Source organism: Pristiophorus japonicus, chromosome 6, assembly GCF_044704955.1.
Source record: "Pristiophorus japonicus isolate sPriJap1 chromosome 6, sPriJap1.hap1, whole genome shotgun sequence".
NCBI lineage: Eukaryota > Metazoa > Chordata > Chondrichthyes > Pristiophoridae > Pristiophorus > Pristiophorus japonicus.
The window spans coordinates 249,307,370-249,331,860 of NC_091982.1; the positions used below are offsets into that span (position 1 = coordinate 249,307,370).

The following is a 24,491-nucleotide window of genomic DNA, read 5'->3' on the forward strand; positions in this document are numbered from 1 at the left end:
AATGAAGGGAAAAGACGATGTTACAGCTGACAGTTTATTCCAATTAAAAATGTAATGCTGGACCAGGGGTCACAAATTTGAGTTGTATGGGGCTAGATCTAGGTTAGACCTCAAGGGGTAGTTCTTTTCCCAGAGCTTAATAGACCTCTCGAACAAGCTGCATTTCATGTGGTGGATGCAAACTCGCTGAATTCCTTCAAGCCAAAGTTCCCTTTTTTTCTGTCTGCAGCCGAGATCACCTCTTACAGAAAGTATGAACTGCAAGGAATTCAAGGCCAGAGTGATGTCCTGGACTAGTTTCGACTGCATAGGTGATTTGGAGAGGAATTTCACAGATTTCTTTTTCCAAAATTGGCCTCTTTTTTCTGTTTTTTTGCATCTCCCAGGAGAGCATATGAATTTGGGTGGGGTGGAGTATATATATTGTGATACAAAAGGTATTGCAATTGTGCGGGACAGGATCGATGGACCAGATGCTCTTTACCTGCCCTTTATTGTTCTTTTGTTCGTAATTTCTTTGGTGATCGTAAAATATACCTTGGCACCATTTTGAAGAAGAGCAGCGGAGTTATCTCCAGTGTCCTGCCCAATATTTATCCCTCAATCAACATAACCAAAACGTTTATCTGGTCATTATCATATTGCTGATGGTAGGAATTGCTGTATGCAAATTGGCCGCAGCTTTTTCCACATTACAACACGTAACTACACTCCAAAAGTATTTAATTGGCTGTAAAGCACTTTGAGATGTCCGGTGGTCGTGAAATGTGCTGTATAAATTGTTTTCTTTCCTTCCAAGTTGCTGGGTCAAAGTCCTGAAACTCCTTACCTAACATCAATGTGGGAGTACTTTCTCCACACGGACTGCAGCGATTCAAGATGGTTGCTCAAGGGCAATTAGAAATTGGCAATAAATGTTGGCCTTGCCAGCGACGCCCACAACCCATGAATGATAAACGAAAATTTGATTATATGCAAATAAAATATTATTCAGTGGAAACTTAATAAATTGTTAGCTGCAGTTATTTTCATTCTAACTGTTTCTATTATGTTCAGTTTAATGCTGATATTTTGCAAATTAAGAAAGTCTGAAATACTCCGCCCATCAGTCAGCTTCTATCAATATAAAAGAGGATCACGTTTTGTTCTGGTCCCTTCATCAGAGCATATGTAGAGCAAAAATAGTTTTATTTATACAGGCAAATGTTGCACCCATACCAATAAAAACATTTGCACTTGGAATAACATGCTACTGCAATATGAAGCAACGTTGGTTCCATGATGCTTTATTCAATTATACCCACATTAAGATTATATGATGGTTTCAACCTGGCTACTTTTCTGAAGTAATCTGAATAAGCTTTTCAATCCTTTCCTGATTTTTTGAAGTAATTGAATTAGCTTTTCAATCTTTTCGTTAATGTGCAATTTGCTCAATGCATGACGTGCAGTTTCAGATGAATATTTTTTTTTAAATAGGTGCAGGAGTAGGCCATTCGGCCCTTCGAATCTGCACCGCCATTCAATGAGTTCATGGCTGAAAATGCAACTTCAGTATCCCATTCCTGCTTTCTCGCCATACCCCTTGATCCCTCTAGTAGTGAGGACTACATCTAACTCCTTTTTGAATATATTTAGTTAATTGGCCTCAACAACTTTCTGTGGTAGAGAATTCCACAGGTTCACCACTCTCTGGGTGAAGAGGTTTCTCCTCATCCCGGTCCTAAATGGCTTACCCCTTATCCTTAGACTGTGACCCCTGGTTCTGGACTTCCCCAACATTGGGAACAATGTTCCTGCATCTAACCTGTCTAAACCCATCAGAATGTTAAACGTTTCTATGTGATCCCCTCTCATTCTTCTGAACACCCGTGAATACAAGCCCAGTTGATCCAGTCTTTCTTGATATGTCAGTCCCGCCATCCCGGGAATCAGTCTGGTGAACCCTCGCTGCACTCCCTCAATAGCAAGAATGTCCTTCCTCAAGTTAGGAGACCAAAACTGTACACAATACTCCAGGTGTGGCCTCACCAAGGCCCTGTACAACTGTAGTAATACCTCCTTGCCCCTGTACTCAAATCCCCTCGCTATGAAGGCCAACATACTATTTGCCTTCTTAACCACCTGCTCTACCTGCATGCCAACCTTCAATGACTGATGTACCATGACACCCAGGTCTCGTTGCAACCTCCCCTTTTCCTAATCTGTCACCATTCAGATAATAGTCTGCCTCTCTGTTTTTACAACCAAAGTGGACAACCTCACATTTATCCACATTATACTTCATCTGCCATGCATTTGCCCACTCACCTAACCTATCCAAGTCACTCTGCAGCGTCATAGCATCTTCCTCGCAGCTCACACTGCCACCCAACTTAGTGTCATCTGCAAATTTGGAGATACTACATTTAATCCCCTCATCTAAATCATTAATGTACAATGTAAACAGCTGGAGCCCCAGCACAGAACCTTGCAGTACCCCACTAGTCACTGCCTGCCATTCTGAAAAGTACCCATTTACTCCTACCCTTTGCTTTATGTCTGCCAACCAGTTCTCAATCCACATCAGCACACTACCCCCAATCCCATGTGCTTTAACTTTGCATATTAATCTCTTCCAGAAATTAAAGTAGAAAGAAGCCATTCGATTCATTGTGTCAGTGCATGTGAGCATTCCATGTTGGCGTGTAAACATGACTCATCTCTCTCTGTTGGAGGGAGGAGAGCATGCCGGGAGATCTCAGAGATCGTGACCATCTTTAAAAAGGGGGACAAGTCCGACTGCAGCAACTACAATGGAATCTCCCTGCTTTCAGCCACTGGGAAGGTTCTCGCCAGAGTTCTCCTCAACCGTCTTCTCCCTGTGGCCGAGGACCTCCTCCGGGATCACAGTGCGGATTTCGTCCTCTATGGGGCACAACGGACATGATCTTTGCAGCACGCCAGCTGTAAGAAAAATGCAGGGAGTAGCGCCAACCCCTTATACATTACCTTTTTCGATCTTGCAAATGCCTTTTAGGGCTTATGGAGTGCCCTCCACCATTTTTGATGCCTCCAAAAGTTTGTCAACATCCCTCACCTTCTCCACGACGACATGCAGGACATAATCCTTACCAGCAGATCCATTACATACCCAATGCACGTCCGGAACGGTGTCAAACAGGGCTGCATCATCGCTCCAACCTTCTTCTCAATCTTGCTCGCTGCCATGCTCCACCTCGCAGTCAACAAGCTCCCCTTTGGAGTGGAACAAAACTACAGAACCAGTGGGAAGCTGGTTAATCGACGCCATCTCCAAGCTGGATCCAAGATCACCCCAACCTCTGTCATTGAGCTACAGTACATGGACGATGCTTGCATCTGCGCAAATTCTGAGGCTGATCTCCAGGATATAGTCAATGTATTCACCGAGGCATATGAAAGCATGCGCCTTATGCATAACATCCATAAGACAAAGGTCCTCCACCAGCTGGTCGTCATTGCACAGCACTGCCCCCTAGTCACCTAGTTTCACGGCATAGCCCTCGACAACGTGCACCACTTCCCATACATCAGGAGCCTCTTATCAACAAAGTCAGACATTGATGCAGAGATCCAACGTTGCCTCCAGTGTGACAGTGCAGCCTTCGGCCACCTGAGGAAAAGAGTGTTCGAAGACCAGGCCCTCAAATCTACCACCAAGCTCATGGTCGACAGGGCTGTATGGATCAGAGTCATGGACAATGTACAGAAGACACCTCAAGTCGCTGGAGATATATCACCAACGAGTTCTCTGCAAGATCCTGAAAATCCCCTGGGAGGACAGGCACACCAACATCAGTGTCCTCACCCAGGCTAACATCCCCAGCATTGAAGCACTGACAACACTCAATCTGTTTACTGGGCATGTCATATAGTTTGCATGCCAGACACAAGACTCCCTAAGCAATTGCTCAATGCGGAGCTCCTTCATGGCAAATGAGCCAAAGGTGGGCAGCGGAAATGTTACAAGGACATCCTCAAAGCCTCCCTGGTAAAGTGCGACATTACTACTGACAGCTGGGAGTCCCTGGCCAAAGACCACCCTAGGTGGAGAAAGTGCATCTGGGAGGGCGTTGAGCTTTTCGAATCTCAATGCCGCATGGTGAAGAGTTCAGGCACAGGCAGCGGAAGGAGCATGTGGCAAATCAGCCCCACCCCCCCTTCCCCCGACGAATGTCTGTCCCACCTGTGACAGGGTCTGTGGCTCTTGTATTGGACTGATCAGCCACCAAATAACTCACTTTAGGAATAGAAGCAAGTCTTCCTCGATTGCGAGGGACTGCCTATGATGATGATGATTCCAATACATTCACTACAGTCAGTCCCAAGCAAAATTAAATTGTTCCAATCTATTTCATAACTACCGCCATTCATGGGAAGAAAGTTTGCCATCCTCAAAGGGTCTGGCATATATGACTCCAGTCCCACAGCAACGTGCTTCACTCTTAACAACAAACATTTGCATTTATATAGCGTCTTTAATGTAGAAAACGTCCCAAGGCACTTCACAGTAGCAACGTGAAACAAAATTTGGCACCGAGCCATATAAGGAGATATTAGCAGAGGTGACGAAAAGTTTTAAGGAATGTCTTAAAGAAGGAGAGAGAGGTAGGGAGGTTTAGGGAGGTAATTACAGGGCTCAGGGGTTGTTGGAGAATTCATGGCAGCCAAAGCTGGAGTAATTAAAATTGGGATGTGCACGAGGTCAGAATTGGAGGAGCGCTGGGATCTCAGAAGATTATAGGGTTGGTGGACGTAACAGGGATTGAGAAGTGTGAGGCCATGGAGGGATTTGAACAAAAGGATGATAATTTTAAAAGTTAGGTGTTGCAGGACTGGTAACCAATGTATGTTGACGCGCAAAGAGTGATGGTTTAACGGGACTTCGTGTGATTTACAACATGTTTTGGATGAGCTCAGGCTTATAGACGATGGAAGATGCGAGAGCAGCCAGGAAAGAATTGGATTACTCAACTGTAGCGGTAACAAAGGCAGGAATGCAGGTTTCAGCATCACCTGTGCTGAGGCAGGATCTGAGGCAGGTGGAAGTAGGTGGTCTTGGTGATGAAGCACCTATGTGGTCGGAAGCTCATCTTGGGTTATAACACAACACCATGGTTGCGGACGTCTTGTTCAGCATCAGCCAGTGGCCAGGGAGAGGAATGAAGTCGGTGGCAATACAATGCAGTTGATGCCAATGACCGCTGATATTGGCTCTGTCTTCTCAATATTTAGTTGGAGCGAATATCTGCTCATCCAGTACTTTATATTGGACAATTCTCATGGCAAATCAAGAGAAGTGGTGGTGAGATAGAGCTAGGTGTCATCATTGTGCATGTGGAATCTGACATTGTGTTTTTCGATTATGTCGCCAAGGGGCAGCTGTAGATGAGAAAGAGAAGGGGGGATTCCAGAGGTAAAGATGCGGAAGTATGTAGAGAAGGCATTGCAAGGGGATTTTCTGACTACGACTAGGTATATATATGAGAGGAACCAGGCAAGGGCAGTCCTACTGAGCTAGTCGACAAAGGAGAGGCATTGGGGGAGGATGACGTGGTCAACCGTGCCAAAGAATACAGAGAGGTCGAGAGGGATGAGGAGGGAAAGTTTATCACGTTCACCATCAAATTGGATGTCATTTGTGACTTTGATAAGGGCAGTTTCAGTAATGCAGCAGGGGCTGAAGACTGATTGGAGCGATTCAGGCATGGAGTTGCTGGAGAGATGTGCATGATTTTGGGAGGCGTCAGCATGCTGCAGAAAGTTGGAGAGGAAAGGGAGGTTGGAGTTGCACCACCTGGTCCAGGGTGGGTTATTTGAGAAGGGGACATGATGACAGGTTTGATGCAAAGCGGGACAGTACTTAAGGTCAGGGAACCATTAGCAGTATCATCTAACATGGGGTCATGAAGGAAAATGTGGCGGTCAGTGGTTTTGTGTGAATAAGGGCGAGTTGCAGGAGGTGGGTCTCATGGCTAGGATCAGCTCGGAAAGGGCATGAGGGGAGATAGGAGACAAGCTAGAGAAAGATACGAGTTCAGGGGTAGGGCAGGGAAGAGGAAGCTTGTCTTTTTCGACAAGTGAAAAGGAGGGAAGCGGCAAAGAAATTTGAACAGATGGTGTCAATCTTAGTGACAAGGAAATCCATGAGCTTCTCGCACTTGGTGTTGGAGATGAGAATGGAGGAGGCAGGAGAGATTCAAGGGCAACTAGGTTTGGGCATTAAATGCCGGCCTTACCAGTGATGCCCAAATCCCAAGAATTAATTAAAAATAACCTGTCTGTTAGTTCTTAAAATGCAAGGATATTCAACATTTCACATTGAAATTGGAACTTATGGCATGAAATTCCACTAAAAGTTACTGCCACCTAAGTGCATTGCTGACCTAAGTTGAATATTATAAGGTTGCTATTTGGAGTGAAATCCGAATAACAGGAGAACCCCAGTGGGAGCCAATTAGTCATGATAGTTCTCTCTTACATGCAAATAACATCTGCTTGAATAATTTATACATTTCCATTGATCCTATAAAAATAAACTTAATCTGATTAAACTCAATACTGCCTGTTTAATGAGAGATTGCCTCGAGCACTGAAAAACATATTGCCTTCGTGTCACACTGACAACAGAAGTGAATGACGGAGAGTTTTGCGTCGGAAACTTCAACTTGTTGTATTTTTCAGAGGGGACCAGATTGTGCTAATTATTCCCGATGGCACTGTGTGTTTTCTGATTGCGAATTTATAGCCTTTCAGTCAAAGACACGGATCATTCTTGAGCTGCAGAACAGAGTTCCATGTTCAAGATGCATCTACATCCCTTTTGGGTTCTTTTCTTACTTAATTCGATTGAAACTTTGATTTCAACAGTTGAACGTTTGTGTAAACTTCGGGAGAAGTTCAGTCCTGGAGCTTTCAAAGATGGAGACATTGTCCTGGGCGGTTTATTCTCCTTACATCTAAGAATAGCTCCGGACCATAACTCATTCCAAACCAAACCTTCGCCAGCACGCTGCCTGCAGTGAGTAACAATTATTAGTCATCAGTATTCAGTACGGAAACGTGCAGGTAGTGATTACATGTCAGTCAATTTGTTAATATGGGGACAGAACGGAATTTCTTTACTAAATAAAATGGACAAATATTTCAGGTGGGTCACGCTAAATTGGGGTAAGAATTTCTTTGGTAGATATGCGTTACAACATCTTAGATATTCAGAAGATTTCTTCTATTGAATATTTAAAGTCAACCAGGAAACCTACTCTAAAATATCGAGTTGATCATTTTACTAGCAATAGCAAAAGAAGCGTCTTAATTAAGTTTGTAGTAGACATCCTCAAAACAATTTTTTTAAATAGACAGTTAAAAGATTTAGAATTTAAAATTCATCTCGAGCTGTAGAGATAACTTGAGCTATCAAACCTTCAGCCTGTTTTAGACTTAGACAAATTGAAACTAATATCTTTGATTTAGGCGATGATAGGGAGGGGGAAGTTAGGTTAATTTTGTGCAATAGTGTAAAATGGGTGATAGGGAATGTATTATGTCTCACTGGATATCATTTCCTTGGGCTTCAATGGAAATACAATGTCAATTGGAATAAAGTTCGGAAGAGATGTAAAATGGCCTGCCGACTTGCTATCATCCATTTTACACTATGACATTAAGTCTGGATCTACCTCTATGTGTTCAGAAGAGTGAATATGGATACAATATAGTAATTTAATTTTGCAGAAGATTCATTTATCTTGGAAGCTGCCTCCTTCTTAAATGAATTAACAATGAAAGTATTAATATCGCTTTTCTAATTCATGACCCAACTGTAGCATGTTATTTTCTTGCATAAATGGCATTATAACCAGCAAGAAACTGTTGGCCAATGCTTTCATTTGATTTTCTAACAGCTGGTATAAGACGGTTATAACATTGAACTCTTTACGCTACCTGTCTACTGAGCGTCAGGCAGAACATCATTGTAAAGAGAATTATACACATTCCTCAAACTGAACTATATCTGTGGCTACCGGGTATAAATATATGAACACGACACTCAGTCAATGGGGATAAGCTTAAAGAGTTGAGATTTCTTTCGAACTTTGAAATAGTCTCGATATAAAGGGAGTGGGATGAATATCATTAACAGGATCAAACAGAATAAGCTCGATCCAAATGGTTTAGCTATTTGAGAGGTCATGGGGATATAAGTCATTTATATAATATAGCTAAGTTAGATGTCAGGAGGAACTTTTCTTATTGAACAATCGCTGGAAAAAGGTACCGAGATGTTAAATGATACAGGTTGAAAGTATTCAAAATGGAGCTGAAGGAGCCATCGGGAATGTCAAAGATCTCTTCATATAGAAAATAATTTGTTCTGTGGAGATAACTCAGTTACTTTGAGCCGCTGAAGCTGCTTTGAGCAGCTTTAGTTGTTGGAGAGAAATGTCCCACAGTTTTTCTTTTTAATTGACCGAAGCTTTTCTCCATATGCTATGGTTGTAAATGTGGGAGGAAGCTGAGTACACGTTACAACATATCAGAATGCGACATACTCGAATAACCATGACCTATTTGCCGTCCTTCCTTCATGTTGGTGTGTTTATACTGAATAGCATCAGTTATAGAGTTAGCATTGTGATGTAAATACTATCATTCTTGAATCTAAGGAGAATAAGTTTTGAATAAATCATTGCTGAAATAGCATAGATCTGGAAAATTATAAACTTCATTTTAAATATTCATTGAAATGTTTCCAACCAGTAACACGAGAAATTAGGAACTAATCTTTCACGTATGTGATAGTTTCAGTCAAAAGGGGATGCAGTTAGCCCAAACAATGGTCTTTTCCATAGAAGAAATAAACAAGAATGAAGAGCTGCTTCCGAATACAACTCTAGGTTACAAGATTTTCGATAGTTGTGGCACACCTTCTCAGGCACTTAAAGGTGTCCTCAAGTTACTCAATGAACAGGATGAAACCACTTACAATTACTCATGTGCTGGACTTCCATCCATACCGGTTATTGTTGGAGATGGAGGATCATCACAATCTGTTGCAGTTTCAAGAGTGGTGGCCCCTTTCAGCGTTGGAATGGTAAGATGACAATTATTTTGATGTAGTGCTAAGAACCCTCCTGTTGCATATGGAAATTACATTCTAACAGCTTTCATACAGCTCTCTGCTATTGCATATTTGGATCCAACTGGAAAAAAAAGTTCTTGCAACATAGACGACACATTTTCATTGCTGGATATGCGCAGCACCATGGCAAATACATTCATGAATATTTTTCAGGATTGGTGACAATGAAATCCATCTTGGGCAGTATCACAAACCGATCAATAGCTAATTGGAAGCCTTATAGACCCTTTTTTATCGACTGAATTCATTAGCAAGGAAAGTCAGGCGGGGTATCACACGTAACGCTCATTTTCAGCCCCTGATGAAGCTCAATTTCACATCCCAATGCCTCTGTACGCAATCTCGCTGGAAACACCAAGCAAGGAATTCTTCCCCACAGTATTTGTCATGTCACCACACATAGCGACCAAATGAATTGCTAATGTGTCGTATTACATATAGATGGTGGACATTTAAGTAGAATGTTTGCATGTACATCGAATCTACAGCAAAGAAATAAGCCATTAAGCACAACTGGTCTAGCTAACGTTTATGCTCCACATGAGCCTCCTTCCATTCTTCTTCACCTAAGCCTATCACCATACCCTTGCGTTCCTTTCATCCTCACGTGATTTTCTATCTTCCCCATAAATGCAAGTATGATGTTCGCTTCAAATAATGTTTGTTGCATGAGTTCCACATTCTTATTACACTGTGGAAATTAGTTTTTTCTGAAATCCTTATTGGATTTCCTAGCGAAAATCTTATATTTATGACCTCCAAATTTGGTCTCTTCTCATTTTCTCCATGTCTACCCTATAAAACCCTTTCATTATCTTAAAGCACTCTATGGGTTCATCCCTAAATCTTCACTATTCTCGAGTAAAGAGCCCCAGTCTGTTCAGTGTTTCCTGGAATTATAATCTCTTGCATCTAGTATCATCCCTGTGAATCTGTTTTGGACCTATTCCAATGCCTCTATATCCTTCTTATAACATAGAATCCATGATTGTGCACGCTGCTCCAGGTGTGGTCCAACCAAAGTTCTATACAAGTTTAACATGACTTTCCTGCTTTTCAATTCCATCCTCCAGAAATGAACCCCAGTGTTGGTTTGTTTGTTATGGCCTTAGTCACCTGCATCGCTACTTTTCATAATTTGTGTATCTATACCATTAGATCCCTTTGCTCGTCTATCCCATTTAAACTCTTATTATCCATACAATATGTGATCTCCTTGTTCAACTTACCAAAATGCGCCACCTCACACTTATCTATACTGAAATTAATTTGGCAATTGTACATCCATTTTGCAAGTTTATTGCATGTTTATTGCAAGTTTCTTGCATGTTGTCCCATTCATCCTTTGTATTGACTACACCCCTCCACTGAACAACTTTGATGTCATCTGCAAATTAAAAATGAGTACTTCCGATTCTGGACTGAAAATCCTTAATGTAAATAGTGAACAACATTGGTCGCAGCACTGACCCCCTTGGAACACCAATTCTCACATTTTGTCAGTTTGAGTAGCCGCTCGTAATGCCTACTATCTGTTTTCTGTTTTATAGCCAGCTTGCTATCCATTCTGCTATTTATCCCCTGACTCCATATGTTCTGATATTAGTCATGAATGTAAGAGATGGTACCTTGTTAAAATCGTTTTTAAAATCCATATGTATTACATCTACGACATTGCCCTTGTCCACTATATCTGTTACCTCTTCAAATTATTTGAAGAGTTTGGCCAAGCATAATTTACCCATTTGAAATCCATGCTCACTAATCTTTATTATAATTTTGGTTTGTAGATCTTTTGTTATAACATATTTGAGTAAAGATTTCATTATCTTTCCTACTGTCAATATTATGTTAACGGGTTTATCGTTCCATGGATTTGTTATATCTCCCTTTTTAAATATGGGAATCATATTAGCTGTCTACCAGTTCTGTAGAATTATTCCCTATATATATATGTCATAATGCTTCTGGTATTTCATCCCTAACGTCTCTTAATATGCACAGATGTAATCCATCCAGACCAGGTGTTTTATCCTCCAGAGGTTTGATTAGTTTATCAATTATCTCCCTGTTTCTGTCTTAAATGTCTTTACACTTTGATCTCTTCTTCTAACGTTACAGTCACTCCAATGATATGTATTAGAAACTATTTAGGACCATAGTGTTCGCAGCACTGATCCCCTTGGAACACCATAAAAGGTGCAGCGAGCGGCAGCCCGAGAGTAGGATGGAGGCATGCTACTTCAGGGAGCAGCGCGAGCTGGTGCATGAGAGCGAGGGCAGCAAAGAGGGCCGTCATCAAGGTCCAGGTCGGTGATTGGAGCGTGGGCAGATACAGCAGGAGCGGCGAGGTCAGGGCGAAGGAGTGGCGAGTGATCATGGAGGGATGAATTCGGGGCCCAGGAAACACGTGATGTCGGGGCCAGGGGCCCAGGGAAAGCACGGACCAGCCCACACTGCAATATGTGTGTGCAATGGATCCGTGCAGCAGAGCTGGTCCCCAGTCGTTTGGTTAGCGCCTGCCACTGGACCAAGACCCAGCACTGTCAAGCCCATAGGGTGGCTGGTGTGCAACAGTCACCACATGTTAAAAAAATCCATGCATAGGCATCTTCCACTCTTGAGGATGGAGTTCGGGGCCTTCATTGAAACAACGGTGAACTCATCCTTTTTTGGCGTGGAAGCCAGTCATCCTTGTTTCGAGGGACCGCCGATGATGCTGATTAGCAACTATCGAATTGTATGAAGGAAAATTTGGTAACTGACTGTATATTTAACATTAAACTTCAATCGCTGAGCCGAGTTAACTTACCATTTTGGAAATGACATCCATAACACTGTTCTTTTACAAAATAAATGAGAAATTATGAAGATACCTGCAAGAGATATGCTTTTGTAAAGAGGAGCAAAGATAGGTTGACGTTCCTGATACAATACTAAGTATGAAGATAAAAATGTGTCTTGATATTTTACTTGAAAGGCTATGTAATGTAATGTACAAACAAAAGGTTATTTAATATAAGTGGAACATCTAATATCCGGTGATTCTGAAGGCTGATTTATGTACCTGGAAACGTTAGAACCACTTTTGTTGGACTTTTCTGCTGTGTGAAGTTATTTTCAAATTAACGTATTTGATGATGTTGCTATCTAAGTTACATTTATTGAAACATTGTAAAGATTTGAAATTAAGAGATAAATAAGAGTAACAGTGTAGAACGGAGCAGGTGTATTTTAATCAGGAACTTTAACAACGAGAGTTCCATCCAACACTTTTAAAAATGGGAGCCAATAGGTCCCAGACAGCAATGGAAGTTTTACCCAATAGAAACATATGCAGTCGATATATTGAAAAAAAACATTAGGGTATATTTACATACTGCCTTTCTATAACTCTAGCACTTTTGATATTTTTTTCTGATTTGCTTATTTGTGTATTGACTTGCTTTACAGGTCAGTTATTTTTCTTCGTGTATCTGTCTGAGTGATAAACGTGAGTTCCCAACATTTTTCAGAACAATTCCCAGCGATGCCTTTCAAGTCAAAGCACTAGTCAGGCTTGTGCAGTATTTTAAATGGACTTGGGTTGGAGTCGTGGCACAAGACAATGATTATGGTCGATTTGGAATGATGACATTTATTGAAGAGGTTGCCAAGTTTGAAACCTGCATTGCTTTTATTGAATTCATCTCCCCTGTTCGTACTGCAGAAAGTTTGCTACAAGTAATGGAGACTGTTAAAAAATCGACTGCTAAGGTGATAATAATATTCTGTGCCGAGAGGTTCACGGTTGCTTTGGTAAAAGAACTCACCCTGCAGAATATTACTGGCATCCAGCTGATAGCAAGTGAAGCCTGGGTCACGTCAGTCCAACTGTGGACAGCAGAAACTCGGGAAATACTGTCTGGAACAATTGGGTTTGGAATTAGAAAAGTGGAAATTGCAGGGCTGAGAGAGTTTCTCGTCAAACTCCACCCTTCCACAGTGCCAGACAATCCCTTTGTAGAAGAACTCTGGCGGGACGTTTTTGGCTGCAGCGTCAAAATCTCAAATCAGACTCTGGGAGTAAAATCATCATCGTCTCCATATAAATCGTGCACAGGTTCAGAGAGCTTGGAGACAACTCAGGCTACATATACGGATGTGTCGGAGTTAAGGGGATCTTACAATGTTTACAAAGCTGTATACGCTGTAGCTCATGCACTTCACAATCTGCAATTGTGTGAAAATGAAAGGGGCCCGTTTGCCAACGAAAGCTGTGGTGACAAGTCAAATATTGTACCTTGGCAGGTAGGACAATGCTGATATTTAATCTTCTTACTAAACAGACGACGTGAAATTGGATAATGACATGGCTGCAAAATAGCGCTATGGCCTGTTATACATTCTATTCAATATTCAGTCCCATTGATCTAAATAGACCTGAATAAAGGCGCGTTGTATAATGGTCGGCAAATGTGATTTCTCATGATTTCCTGCATGAATTTCAGCTTGGGCACGGCCCTAAAACAGGCGTTATTGAATCTTCCCTCCGCTTTACGCCCAGCACTTTATTCATTGACGCTCAAATCGAAATTGACCTTCATTATGTAATTAAATTACTTTTGTGTGTGAATATTGCTAATGAAAGTTGTAATTCTGCAAACATGCATTAAAATGTGAAAAAACGTATCAGTTCAGATATCTGAATCTAAAGTTTTCTACCGAATTACAAATATTGTCAGTAAACATAAATACTACTAACTTTGTAAGGTTTTTACAGGTTAACCATGATCTAACTGAAAGGTCGACTCCTGTTCCTACGTGTGCTATTTTCCTATTTTATGAATGCAATTTCATCATTTTTTAAAGCTTCTGCACTATATAAAGGATGTGAAATTCATCAATAACTTTGGGGAACAAGTAAGCTTCGATGAAAACGGAGATCCGGTCGCTTCATATGATCTGATAAACTGGCAGAAGGGCACGGATGGGACTGTTCAGTTTGTTGAAGTAGGTTATTATGATGCAGCTTTGCCGGCTGGAAAGGAACTTATGTTGGATGAAAGCAGCATCGTTTGGCATCAAGAAGGCAAAATAGTAAGGATTGTTTTCTATATATACCTTTTCAAGATTATTCTGATACTTATGCATATTTTTTCTTATTACGTTGCCCCACTTAAAAATTACCCAATTGTGGGTATCGCTGGCAAGGCTAGAATTTATTGCATATTCCGAGTTCCCTGACAAAAGTTGTGGTCAGCCTTCTTCTTCGACACGCTGGTAGCGGTTTGATATAATTGAATGATTTGCTAGGCGAGTTCAGAGGCAAGTTACGAGTAAACCACCTTGGTGTGGGACTGGAGTCACATATACACCAGACCAGCCAAGATTTCCTTCCCGAAGGACATTAATGAACTAGGTGGGGTTTTAACGACAATCTGCCAGCTTCAGAATCACTTTTACTAGTGGAGTTACTCTTTCTGCAGGCACCAGTTTCAGTGTGTAGTGAAAACTGCCCTGCAGGGACAAGAAAAGCGGCTCAAAAAGGCCAACCGATTTGTTGCTTTGATTGTGTACCGTGTGCTGAAGGAACAGTCAGTAATCAAACAGGTATAGTATGCAGCACTGATCTGTGTTACTTCAAGTTACAGTGCCAATCTTGTAATTATACCATTTGATACATTATATTTTAAATGTGCAATAATTATATATAGCTGCCGACTCAAAACATAACAGCAAAACGCTTTTAAATAGTAAGAGAATAGTCAGCAAACCATAAAAGATGCAAATGGATAGATGCTGAGGATCAGCATAAAATAGTAAATATTTTGAATAGTTATTTTCTCCAAGCATTCTCAGGGGAAGATATGTTCAACATGCTCTCCCAGGCCTTAGCCTCGCTGAGGCAATGACTTTGATATGAGTAAGACAAGAGTCATATAATAGTTTAAAGTGTTGAAAAAAATGAATCTTCAGGGTTACATGTTATTTATTACCGAATGTTGAGAGAGACTTGCGAGAATATTCGTGAGATAGTGGCAATCATGATGGATTTACTGGACTCTGGGAAGTAACATTATATTGAAAACTTTAAAAATTCGTACCCATATTCAAAAAAAGCTAACCAAACAAGCACAGGCCACTAATGACCGATTGTGTGATATTGATCTTGCACGGTAGCACGAAACAGCCAATAGCGAATCGGTTGTCCGTTTTATATTACACGCGGTTTCACGTGATCAGCGGAGGACATTTTCAACTCCCATTAATCTTACTTAATCAAAATACGTGTAAGTGTTTGAATGGATTATCAGGAGTAAAAATTCAGGATTAGGTTTTTGGAAAAATATAGTAAATAGGACTCAGCTTCGCGTTTGCAGGGGAAGATACAGCTTCAGTAATCATGTAGGCTTACATTAGAACATAAGAAATAGGAGCGGAAGTAGGTCATTTTGCCCTTCCAGCCTGCAACTCCATTCAATAAAATCATGGCTGATCTGATCATGGCCTCAAAACCACTTCCCTGTCCGATTCCCATAATCCTTATAATTCAAAAATCTGTTTACATCCAATTTAAATATATACAATGACCCAGCATCCACAGATCTTTGGGGTAGAGAATTCCAAAGATTCGCGACCTCTGAGGAAAGAAATTCCTCCTCATTCCAAGTTCAAATGGTCGACCCCTTAGTCTGAAAATATGCCCCCTAATTCTAGATTCTGCCACGAGAGGAAACATCCTTTGAATCTATCCTGCCCCCTCAGAATCTTATACTTTTAAATAATATCACCACTCATTCTTCTAAACTCCAGTGAGTATCGGCGTAACCTGCTCAACCTTTATTCATAAGTCAACTCGTTCATCTCAGGAATAAACCTCGCGAACATTCTCTGAACTGCCTCCAATGCAAGTATATCACTCCTTAAATAAGGAGACCAAAACTATATACATTACTCCAGGTTTGGTCTCACCAACGCCCTGCACAGTTGTAGCAGGACATTCCTGCCTTTACTGACATAAGAACATAATGAATATGGGCAGGAGTATGCCATACGACCCCTCGAGCCTGTTCCACCATTTAATACGATCATGGTTGATCCGATCATGCACTCAGGTCGACTTCCCTGCCCGCTCCCCATAACCCCTTCATCCCTCATCGGTTAAGAAACTGTCTCTCTGTCTTAAACCTATTCAATGTTCTAGCTTCCACAGCCCTCTGAGGCAGTAAATTCCACATATGTACAACCCTCTGAGAGAAGAAATTCCTCCTCATCTCAGTTTTGCATGGGTGGCCCCTTATTCTAAGATTATGCCTTCTAGTTCTTCTATGCCTTCAGTGGAAACATTCTCTCTGCATCCACCTTGTCAAGCCCCCTCAAAATCTTAAACGTTTCGATAAGATCACCTCACATTCTTCTGAATTCCAATGAGTAGAGGCCCAACCTCCTCAACCTTTCCTAATAAGTCAGCCCCCTCATATCCAGGAATTAACCAATTGAACCTTTTCTGAACTGCCTCCAAAGCAAGTATATCCTTTCATAAATATGGAACCCAAACCTATACGCAGAATTCCAGGTGTGGCCTCATCAATACACTGTATAGTGGCAGCAAGACTTCCCTGCTTTTATAGTCCACTCCCTTTGCAATGGAGGCCATGATTCCATTGGCCTTCCTGATCACTTGCTGTACCTGCATACTAACCTTTTGTGTTTCATGCACAAGTACCCCAAGTCCCGCTGTACTGCAGCACTTTGCAATGTTTCTCTATTTAAATAATAACTTGCTCTTTGATTTTTTTCTGCCAAAGTGCATGACCTCACACTTTCCAAAATTATGTTCCAGCTGCCCAAGTTTTGCCCACTCACTTAGCCTGTCTATGTCCATTGACTCTGGATCAGTTCCTATGGAGTGGAGGGTAGCCAATGTAACCCCGCTTTTAAAAAAAGGAGGGAGAGAGATAAAAGGGAATTATAGACCGGTCAGCCTGACATCGGTAGTGGGTAAAATGATGGAATCAATTATTAAGGATGTCATAGCAGTGCATTTGGAAAGAGGTGACATGATAGGTCCAAGTCAGCATGGATTTGTGAAAGGGAAATCATGCTTGACAAATCTTCTGGAATTTTTTGAGGATGTTTCCAGTAGTGTGGACAAGGGAGAACCAGTTGATGTGGTCTATGTGGACTTTCAGAAGGCTTTCGACAAGGTCCCACACAAGAGATTAATGTGCAAAGTTAAAGCACATGGGATTGGGGGTAGTGTGCTGACATGGATTGAGAACTGGTTGTCAGACAGGAAGCAAAGAGTAGGAATAAATGGGGACTTTTCAGAATGGCACGCAGTGACTAGTGGGGTACCGCAAGGTTCTGTGCTGGGGCCTCAGCTGTTTACACTGTACATTAATGATTTGGACGAGGGGATTAAATGTAGTATCTCCAAATTTGCAGATGACACTAAGTTGGGTGACAGTGTGAGCTGCGAGGAGGATGCTGTGAGGCTGCAGAGCGACTTGGATAGGTTAGGTGAGTGGGCAAATGCATGGCAGATGAAGTATAATGTGAATAAATGTGAGGTTATCCACTTTGGTGATAAAAACAGAGAGACAGACTATTATCTGAATGGTGACAGATTAGGAAAAGGGGAGGTGCAACGAGACCTGGGTGTTATGGTACATCAGTCATTGAAGGTTGGCATGCGGTTAAGAAAGCAAATGGCATGTTGGCCTTCATAGCAAGGGGATTTGAGTACAGGGGCAGGGAGGTGTTGCTACAGTTGTACAGGGTCTTGGTGAGGCCACACCTGGAGTATTGTGTACAGTTTTGGTCTCCTAACCTGAGGAAGGACATTCTTGCTATTGAGGGAGTGCAGCGAAGGTTCACCAGACTGATTCCCGGGATGGTGGGACTGGCCTATCAAGAAAGACTGGATCAACTGGGCTTGTATTCACTGGAGTTCAGAAGAATGAGAGGGGACCTCATAGAAACGTTTAAAATTCTGACGGGGTTAGACAGGTTAGATGCAGGAAGAATGTTCCCAATGTTGGGGAAGTCGAGAACCAGGGGACACAGTCTAAGGATAAGGGGTAAGCCATTTAGGACCGAGATGAGGAGGAGTTTCTTCACCCAGAGAGTGGTGAACCTGTGGAATTCTCTACCACAGAAAGTTGTTGAGGCCAATTCACTAAATATATTCAAAAAGGAGTTAGATGGATTCCTTACTACTAGGGGAATCAAGGGGTATGGTGAGAAAGCAGGAATGGGGTACTGAATTTGCATGTTCAGCCATGAACTCATTAAATGGTGGTGCAGGCTAGAAGGGCCGAATGGCCTATTCCTGCACCTATTTTCTACATTTCTATGTTTCTATGTCCTTTTGCAAATTTTTGTGTCCTCCTCAATGCTTTTCTGCCCTTCTTTGTATCATCAGCAAACTTGGCTACATTACACTCATTCCGTTCATCCAAGTCGTTAATATAGATTGTAAATAGTTGGGGTCCCAGCACTGAACCCTGCGGCACCCCATTAGTTATGGATTGTCAACCCGAGAATGAACCATTTATCGCGACTCTCTGTTTTCTGTTAGTTAGCCAATCCTCTATCCACGCTAATATATTACCCCCGCCCCCCCTGAACTTTTATCTTGTGCAGTAACCTTTCATGTGGCTCCATGTCAAATGCCTTCTGGACGTGCAAATACTCACCACATCCACTGGTTTCCCTTCATCCACCCTGTTTGTTACATCCTCAAAGAATTCTACAAAATTTGTCAAACATGACTTCCCCTTCATAATCCATGCTGACTCTGCCTGACCGCATTATGCTTTTCTAAACATCCTGCTACTGCTTCTTTAATAACGACTCCAACAGATGTTAGGCTAAGTGGTCTATAGTTTCCTGCTTTTTGTCTGCCTCCTTTTTTAAATAGGGGCGTTATATTTGCAGTTTTGCGATCTACTGGGACCACCCCAGAATCCAGGCAATGTTGGTAAATTACAACCAATGCATCCACTATCCCTGTCGCTACTTCTCTTAAGACCCTAGGATGCAAGCCATCAGGTTCAGGGAATGTATCTGCCTTTAGTCCCATTATCTTACTGAGCACCACCTCCTCAGTGACTGCGATTGTGTTAGGTTCCTTACCCTCCACCCCCCTCAAATAAGCCCTTGACTATCCACTTTGGGGATATTGTTTGTGTCCTCTACCATAAAGACTGATACCAAATATGTATTCAGAGTTTCTGCCATCTCCATGTTTCCTATTACTAATTGCCCAGTCTCGACCTCTAAGTGACCAATATTTACTTTAGCCACTCTTTTCCTTTTTATATACCTATAGGCGCTCTTGCTATCTTTTTATATTTTGTGAGAGTTCATACTCCATCCCCATTGCATTAAAAGCTAACATTCCATTTGCCTTCCTAATTATTGCTGTATCTTCCTACTAACCTTTTGTGTTTCATGTACAAAGATACCCAGATCGCTTTGTACTTTAGCAGTTTTTAAATAATAATTTGCTTTTTTAATTTTTCAACCAAAGTGGATAACCTCACATTTTCCCACCTTATAATCTATCTCCCACATTTGTGCCTACTCACTTAGCCTATATATATCCCTTTGCTGATGCTTTGAGTCCTCCACACAATATGCTTTCCCACTATCTTTGTATCATCAGCAAATTTGGCTAAATTACATTCGGTCCCTTCATCCAAGTCATGAATTTAGATTGTAAATAATTGAGGCCCCAGCACTGATCCATGCGGCACCCCACTAGTCACTATTTGTGAACCTGAAAATTACCCATTTATCCTGAATCTTTGGTTTTTGTTAGCTAACCAATCCTCTATCCAGCTAATATATTACCCCCATCCCAGTGAGCTTTTATCTTGTGCAGTAACCTTTTACGTGGCACCTTATCGAATGCCTCAAGAAATCCACATACACGACATCTACAGGTTCGTCATTATTCACCCTGCTCGTTATATCCCCAAAGAACACGAGCAAATTTTTCAAACATGATTTCCCTTTCATAAAACCATGCTGACTCTGCTTGACTGTATTATGATTTTCTAAATATCCCGCTACTACTTGCTTAATAATGGACTCCAGCATTTTCTCAATGATAGATTTTAGGCTAATTGGTCCTGAGTTTCCTGCTTTCTGTCTCCTTCTTAAATAGGGGCATTACATGTATGGTTTTCCAATCCGCTGTGACCTCTCCAGAATCCAGTGAATTTTGGTGGATTGCAACCAAAGCATCCACTTTCTCGGCAGCCAATTCTTTTAAAACCCTAGGATGTTGGTGACCAGGTCCAGGTGACGTGCCCTCCTTTTTTTCCCATTAATTTGCCTGGTACTTTTACTCTAGTCATAGTGATTGTTTTAATTTCCGCCCTCCCAATATCCCCTAGATTATCAATTATTGGGATGCATGTAGAATATTCCACCATGAAGACCGATACAAAATATTTGTTCAATGTCTCCGACATTTCCCTATTTCCCATTATTAATTCTCCAGTCTCATCCTCTAAGGGACCAACGTTTAATTTAGCTAATCCCTCCTTACTTTTACCTGTATAAGCTCTTACTGCCTGTTTTTATATTTTTTGATAGATTACTCACAAATACTCTCTTCTCTCTATTGTTTTTTTACACATCCTTTGCTGATTTCTAAAATATATCTCAATCCTCGAGCCTTCCACTATTCTTCTCAACATTTCATGCCTTTGTTATCAATTTGATACCTTTATTTACATCCTCAGTTAGTCACAGATGGTTAATCCTTCTCCTGGACTCTTTTTTACTCACTGGAATATATTTTGGCTGAGAGTTATGAAATATCTCCTTAAATGTTTGCAACTGCTCATCTACTATCTTACCCTTTAATCTATTTCCCCAGTCCACTTCGGCCAACTCTGCATTCATACCTTTGTAATTGCCTTTATTTAAATTCAGGACATTAGTTTGAGACCTAGTTTTCTCACCCTCAAACTGAAATTGAAATTCTACTATGCTATGATGACTCTTTTTCTATGAGCTCATGAATGAATCCAGTATATTACACATTGCCAGATGTAAAATAGACTGCTCCCTGTTTGGTCCCACAACGTATTGTTCTAAGAAACCATCCCGAATGCCCTCTATGAACTCTTCCTCAAGGCTACCTTTGCCAATTTGATTAATCCAATCAATGTGAAGATTAGAAAACTTTTCTGATCAAGTGGCAATTCTAATGCACCATTGGTACCTTACTATGTGGTCTGTCTAGATTTTCAAAAATGCATTGATATAAAGTTCGATATGAAAGGGTGCTGGCCAAGAACAAATCTGTGGGGGTTCAAGTTGCATTTTGAAAAAGGATACGAAACTGGCTAATGGGCGGGATACAATGTGTCCTTGTTAGAGAAGCAATATCAAGTGGGAGCAGGTTTCAATGACTCAGATATGCCTAATGACTCACTGTTGGGACTTTAACCATGTATAGCTTACACCAATGACTTAGATTCAGAAAATCTAAGAAAATTTCTCAAACATGGAGCTGATACCAAGAAGCGCAGAATAAGTGGGGAACAGTATTTATTTTAGCAGCACAGCGGTAAACAAATCGTGCTGACAAATGTAAAGTGTTGCACTGAGGAAGGAATATTGGGCAATACATGTATTGTATGAAATATATTGAAATAGCTGCTGGAGAGGTTGAAGGAGACTTAGGGGCAGATGTTCGACTTGCTGCCAATTGACATCAATGAATAATGGGCGGCCGATCTACCATGCCTGTTTACTTTGGGTGGCAATTCGAAAATCCAATCCGGAGGACTTCAGTAGCCTCAGCACTTAACAAGTTACATTATGTAGAATAGCCATCAACAAAGCCAATAGAGATCCGGACGTCATAGACTAAACAGCAAACGTAAGTCACAGGAAGTTATCATCAAGCGCACAGTAGTAAATGCTTCCTGTACATTTGTGCAAAACTCGACAGCCAGTTTTACCCTTCACTCTATTTTGTTTTTCCTTGATGACAACGGAAAATAAAATCAGGTGTAGTGCAACTCAGGCTGCTGATTCGCTATCGCTAGTCCGAGATGACTGTGTGTCCCAGTGTTCTGTTCAGACTATGCTTTGAGACCTCTGTTCAATTCCGGTTCCTAAGAAACAAAGGTCACATCCAAATTATGCAGCAGTGCAGGGAGAAGAGCAAGCAGATTCAGTGCAAGGAGGTGTATTTCCGCGTGGTTCCTCCCACTTGTCCACTGCAACTTCAGCGGTAGACCGACGGCAACCCCGGAGACAGAGCGCCAACTCCATTTACAGCACTTATCTGGGCCTTCCATGGTTGTTCCATTGCGGAACTGGAGAAACTTGGGGGTAGATTTTCAAGTTACTGTCCCATGTACAATGCGCATTGTGAACCGGCTACAGTTATTGAAGCTGCCAAATTTTAATTTCCATTGTGGAAACGAGAATAGGGCGCTTTAAGAAAAAATCAGGTTTGAAAGGAGGTGTCTAGGACATGATCTTGAAGAAGGAAATAAGGCTGTCAGTCTAATTCAAATAAAATCTGGAATATTAAATTAAATCAAATTGTGCATGTAAGATGCACAGGATCAAACGAGTAAAAGTTAAATTAACGACTAATAGCAAGCACTCCCTCAAATACAAATTGAGAGGTACTTGGAATATATAGTCAGGCAGGGTAGCGAAGCGAAAACCCTGAAATAATTTAAGAAAAACTAAAATGAAGAGACGGAAATGTCTTTCTCCATGGATAAATGAAACCAGATGTTGTTCCTGATCTGTTAATTATCTTGCGAAAACTCTCATGTGAATGTTCTGATTTTTTTTTACAAAATAATACAGTCAATATTATTCTTTATTTCGTATACAGATTCAATAGAATGTTTAATTTGTCAGTTGGAACAATGGTCCAATGACCGAAGAGATCAATGCATTCCAAAAGAAATTGAGTTTCTCTCCTTTCAAGAGAGCATGGGAATGACACTCACGGCGATTTCACTGTTTGGAGCTTGTATCACAGGAGCTGTTGCAGCTGTTTTCTTATATTTCATAAACACTCCCATTGTACGAGCTAACAATTCGGAACTAAGTTTCCTTCTACTATTTTCATTAATACTGTGCTTTCTGTGCTCCATTACTTTCATTGGACAGCCATCACCATGGTTATGTATGGTGCGTCATACTGTGTTCGGAGTTAGCTTTGTTCTGTGCATTTCTTGTATTCTTAGTAAAACTCTGGTCGTCCTGATGGCATTTAAAGCAACACTGCCGGCCAGTAATGTGATGAAATGGTTTGGACCCACACAACAAAGATCAATTGTCTTTTTCTGTACATTGATTCAAATTCTAATATGTCTGCTCTGGTTGGTGACATCTCCCCCACACCCAGCAAAAAACACCAAGTATCAAAGTGCAAAGATTATCCTCGAGTGTGATGTGGGTTCCACGCTTGCTTTTTGCTGCGTGTTAGGATATATCGGGCTCTTAGCTTGTTTGTGTTTTATTTTAGCATTTTTGGCCCGAGCTTTACCGGACAAGTTCAACGAAGCAAAATTTATAACCTTCAGTATGCTCATCTTTTTTGCAGTTTGGGTAACTTTCATCCCCACTTATGTGAGCACTCCCGGAAAATATACGGTCGCTGTGGAGATATTTGCAATTTTAGCATCGAGCTTTGGGCTGCTGAGCTGTATCTTTGCTCCAAAATGTTACATTATCTTGTTAAAGCCTGAAGAAAACACCAAAAAATTCTTGATGAGCAAAGCAAACGGAAACTGAATTACTTGAATAACATTACCTATTAAATGCCTTATAAAAGTTGTTGCTCTTTAAGTTATTACTATTTTTTTCATTTAGTTACTACTGATATTGTTGTAATATTTCTTTAAAAGAAACATTCTGCTCAAGTTTTCAGCTCAGCTCATATCAAGCCACAGAATCTTTCTAGCATGTAATTCCTGTGTTCAGCTTCCATCTATCTAATAGCACAAGTGACCAATCTTCAGGTGTAATTTTCCACTTCTGCACCTGTTGGCTGTGTGGTGGCGCGGATCACCCGCCTGTTAAACAACTTGTCGAATTTTTCCAAGCCATTTCCTTTGGACAGGAACGTCTGGCAGATTCAAAAATGGGCTGGACATCTTGTCCAATGTGTCAAAGATGAAATTTGTCGAATGTATCTATGATAGACTATTTGACGTAGATGTAAACTTTGTTCGCTCTTGTAAAACTGGTGATAGCGAATCGGCAGCCTTTTTATATCTCTACCGATTTTATTTTCCACTGAAGTCAAAGCAACTCCTCATTTTTACTTCCAAAAGACATCAGTTCA

General features: G+C 41.2%; 1 protein-coding gene across 1 annotated transcript; it reads left to right on the plus strand.

Moving 5' to 3' along the window:
• Nucleotides 1–8,839: 8,839 nt before the first annotated feature.
• On the plus strand, nucleotides 8,840–23,938 carry LOC139265454 (extracellular calcium-sensing receptor-like). The gene is made up of 5 exons (XM_070882463.1): nucleotides 8,840–9,115; nucleotides 12,617–13,453; nucleotides 14,015–14,242; nucleotides 14,632–14,755; nucleotides 23,031–23,938. The coding sequence occupies exons 1-5, from the start codon at nucleotides 8,840–8,842 to the stop codon at nucleotides 23,936–23,938; spliced, it is 2,373 nt and encodes a 790-aa protein (XP_070738564.1).
• The last annotated feature ends 553 nt before the right edge of the window (nucleotides 23,939–24,491 follow it).

Excerpts from the sequence above, each read along its gene's own strand:
- LOC139265454 (XM_070882463.1), top strand. The coding sequence starts at position 8,840 with ATGCAGTTAGCCCAAACAATGGTCTTTTCCATAGAAGAAATAAACAAG. Across the intron at positions 13,454-14,014 it reads CAAATATTGTACCTTGGCAG|CTTCTGCACTATATAAAGGA; the intron begins GTAGGACAATGC and ends CATTTTTTAAAG. Across the intron at positions 14,756-23,030 it reads AACAGTCAGTAATCAAACAG|ATTCAATAGAATGTTTAATT; the intron begins GTATAGTATGCA and ends TTTCGTATACAG.